The sequence below is a fragment of the Sinocyclocheilus anshuiensis genome, unplaced genomic scaffold (genome assembly GCF_001515605.1).
Source record: "Sinocyclocheilus anshuiensis isolate Anshui unplaced genomic scaffold, SAMN03320099.WGS_v1.1 scaffold785, whole genome shotgun sequence".
Classification (NCBI taxonomy): domain Eukaryota; kingdom Metazoa; phylum Chordata; class Actinopteri; order Cypriniformes; family Cyprinidae; genus Sinocyclocheilus; species Sinocyclocheilus anshuiensis.
Genome location: NW_015536502.1, coordinates 585,986 through 589,380, shown reverse-complemented (window position 1 = coordinate 589,380; position 3,395 = coordinate 585,986). Strand labels below are relative to the sequence as shown.

Below are 3,395 nucleotides of genomic sequence, written 5' to 3'. Positions count from 1 at the left end.
AAACCGCATAAACACATTTCATTACACCAAATACACCAAATAATGTTCTTTTTAGCAACATCATACGACCCCTTTAACTTGACTTTTATTTCAGTTTTATTAACTTATTTTACTTCAATTATATTTAGATATTTAATTTTTTATATCAAATATGTATATTTTATGTTATTTCAGCTTTATTTCAGTTAACGAATATAGTTTTAGTTAACAGTAACAACACAGATTTTTAGTATGAGCATATTTTGGATTCAAATTTTAAATTCAAATTATAAATCTGTGTTGTTTCTCTCTCTCTGTCTGTTTCTGTCTCTCTCCAGATTTGCCAAAAGCAGCAGTGCGTATATTGAGCAACGTGACGTTTTTATTCGTGAGTTTGTCATATACGGCGGAATGTGCCATTGTCACAGCCTTCATCACTTTCATTCCCAAATTTATTGAATCTCAATTTGGTGTTCCAGCATCTAATGCCAGTATATACACAGGTACAACACAAACACACACACAAACATGTGTCGATCTGATCTCAGTACTCACTATGGGTGTCTATTAATTGTGCATTTGTGTGTGCAGGTCTGATCATCGTACCCAGTGCAGGTGTCGGTATTGTTTTAGGTGGGTACATCATTAAGAAACTGAAGCTGGGTGAAAGAGAAGCAGCAAAGCTGGCCATGATCTGCAGCGGAGTGTCTTTGCTATGCTTTTCCACTCTCTTCATTGTCGGCTGCGAGAGCATCAACCTCGGTGGAATCAATATCCCTTACACCACCGGGTAATGGAGTAAAACCCTCTAGACATGCACATAAATATCACCTGCAAACATGAACTGCACTGAATGATGTTCGATCTGTTTTTTTTGCAGGCCAACGCTGACTCTGTCTCACCGAAACCTGACAGGAAGCTGTAACGTCAACTGTGGCTGTAGGATTCATGAGTATGCACCTGTCTGTGGCTCTGATGGCATCACTTACTTTAACCCGTGTCTGGCTGGCTGCAGCAACATCGCCAACCAGACCTCAGGAGTGAGTCATTTTTAACCAAGGGTTTTTAAAACAAGGGCTGTAGTCAATTGAAATGTAGATCAAGAGTGAATCCATGGCTTGACAAAACCATGTTGGGGTTTAATTTGCTGTATTGTCTAAATGATTGCATGTTCTCTGACTTTAAAATGAATGCTGTTTAACTTTTAAAAATAATTTAATCATTATTTTTTGTAAAGGAATCCTAATGTTACATTATGTTGCTAAAGGGGCCAGGGACCCCTTTAGAGTAGAGAAAACTTTCTAAGGACCCTCTCATAACTATAACAGTGATTAAGCACAATTTGTACTCTTTTCTGATTCCCTTTTTTCTGTTTTCATCTTGGACTTTGTTTAAATGGTTAATTAAGCTGTTGTAAACAAAACATTTACATTTATTCATTTGGCTGACGCTTTTATCCAAAGCGACTTACGGTTGAGGAATACAACAAGCGATGTATCATAAGATGGCAAAAAAACACGAGAAGTGCCCATTATACATCACTCAAAATGCTAGGACAGGAGGATAATAAGAGAACAGAAAAAGTGAAGGCATAGCATTTTTATTATTGTTATTATTATTATTGGAGGCAGTTAGATGCTCACAGAACAGATTAATTTTCAGTGAAGATTGTGAGGGATTCGGCTGTTCGGATGGAGTTAGGTAGGTCAAAGAAAACATCCTTGAGACTGATTTTGTGCCTCCCTGCGATGGGACCACGAGCCACCACTCATTTACCGACCGCAGGCTTCTGGAGGGGATGTAGATGCATAAGAGAGAGCGGAGGTAGGAGGGTGCGGAGCCTGTGGCAGTTCTGTAGGCAAGCACCAATGTCTTGAACTTGATGAGAGCCGCGACTGGAAGCCAGTGCAGAGAGATGAGAAGTGGTTTGACGTGGGCTCATCTCTTGGGCTCACTGAATACAAGACGTGCTGCTGCATTCTGAATCATTTGCAGAGGTCTGATTGCACATGTTGGAAGTCCAGCCAGAAGAGCATTGCAATAGTCCAAAAGTTCAATAAACAGCATTTATTTGAAATAGGAATCTTTTCTATCATTACACGTCTTTACTGTCACTTTTGATTTTTTTTATTTATTTATTCATTTGGCAGACACTTTTATCCAAAGCAACTTACAGTTGAGGAATACAACAAACGATTTATCATAAGATGGCAATAAACATGAGAAGTGCCTGTTATACAAGGTTTCACTCATCGTTCAAAATAGTAAAAAGCTAGGACAGGAGGATAATAAGAGAACAGAAAAAGTGAAGGCATAGAATTAAAAAAATATATATTATTATTATTATGAGGAGGCAGTTAGATGCGCATGGAAGAGATGAGTTTTCAGTTGTTTCTTGTTCGGATGGAGTTAGGTAGGTCTGATTGCACATGTTGGAAGTCCAGCCAGAAGAGCATTGCAATAGTCCAACCTAGAAATGACAAGGGCCTGGACAAGAAGCTGTGTTGCATGCTCTGTTAGGAAGGGTCTGATTTTCCTGATGGTGTGTCCTGGCTGAACATAATGGGATTATTGTTGATGAGCCCAGTTGGATGGTAAACTGGTGCTGTACTGATGGGGTAGCTGGGAAGATGAGAAGAAAGCATGTATTAAAAGTTTAACAAAAATTAAATTTTTAGGATTATATTAAATTCATTTTATTTTTCTCAAATTCCATTTTATTGTTCCCAAATGGTTTGTGTACCTTCTGGTCATTTGATTTTCTACTCAAAAAGAAATAAATAGAACGGTTTGATTTTCTTCAAAAACGGTTTGATTATGTGGGCGGCCCTGCTGATTTTAGCCTACTCATTTTATTCTAGGCCTAAGAAAAACCTCACAGGTAACATATTTTCATTCACTATTACAAACAACAACAATTGAAGCTATACATCTCGTATAGCGTGCAACTAGTAGACTACTGCACTTCTCCGGTCGGCGGAGGTGCTGGCACGATCCTGATAAGAAGATGGGGGTCAAAAGGGGCGTTTCAGGGCCGCCCACACATTCGAAAACAAATATTAAAGCATAATCTATTTTTTTACCCATGAAAAAAAAACGAAAATGAAACCATTTCTCTTTATTACTTTTTAAGTAGAAAATCAAATGACCAGAAGGTACATGAATCCGTGTATCATTCGATCATTCGTTTTTTTATTTAATATTGAAAGTAGAAAAATGAGAAAACTGCTTTTTTTTTTTTTTTTTCCAAAACGTGACAAACGCCAATCTCCCTTCTCTGCAGGATGCGATATATCCGCTCAACCAATCACAATCACAGCGCACCATACCACGCACTTTAGACAGTAATGGCGGTGCTTTGAATACACCCGGCATCCTAGTTTTCCTCATCTATTTTGTACTTTGTGATCAACAAA

The 3,395-nt window shown here is 38.2% G+C and overlaps 1 protein-coding gene across 3 annotated transcripts in view; it reads left to right on the top strand.

The window, feature by feature from the left end:
• The window catches only part of slco5a1a (solute carrier organic anion transporter family member 5A1a), a 14,626-nt gene that overhangs the window by 6,563 nt on the left and 4,668 nt on the right, over positions 1-3,395 (top strand). For all 3 annotated transcript variants that reach the window (XM_016488488.1, XM_016488477.1, XM_016488483.1), the window contains 3 exons: positions 318-482; positions 571-769; positions 860-1,019. In XM_016488488.1, coding sequence (XP_016343974.1) covers positions 318-482; positions 571-769; positions 860-1,019 — 524 coding nt within the window. The remainder of the gene's footprint in view (positions 1-317; positions 483-570; positions 770-859; positions 1,020-3,395) is intronic.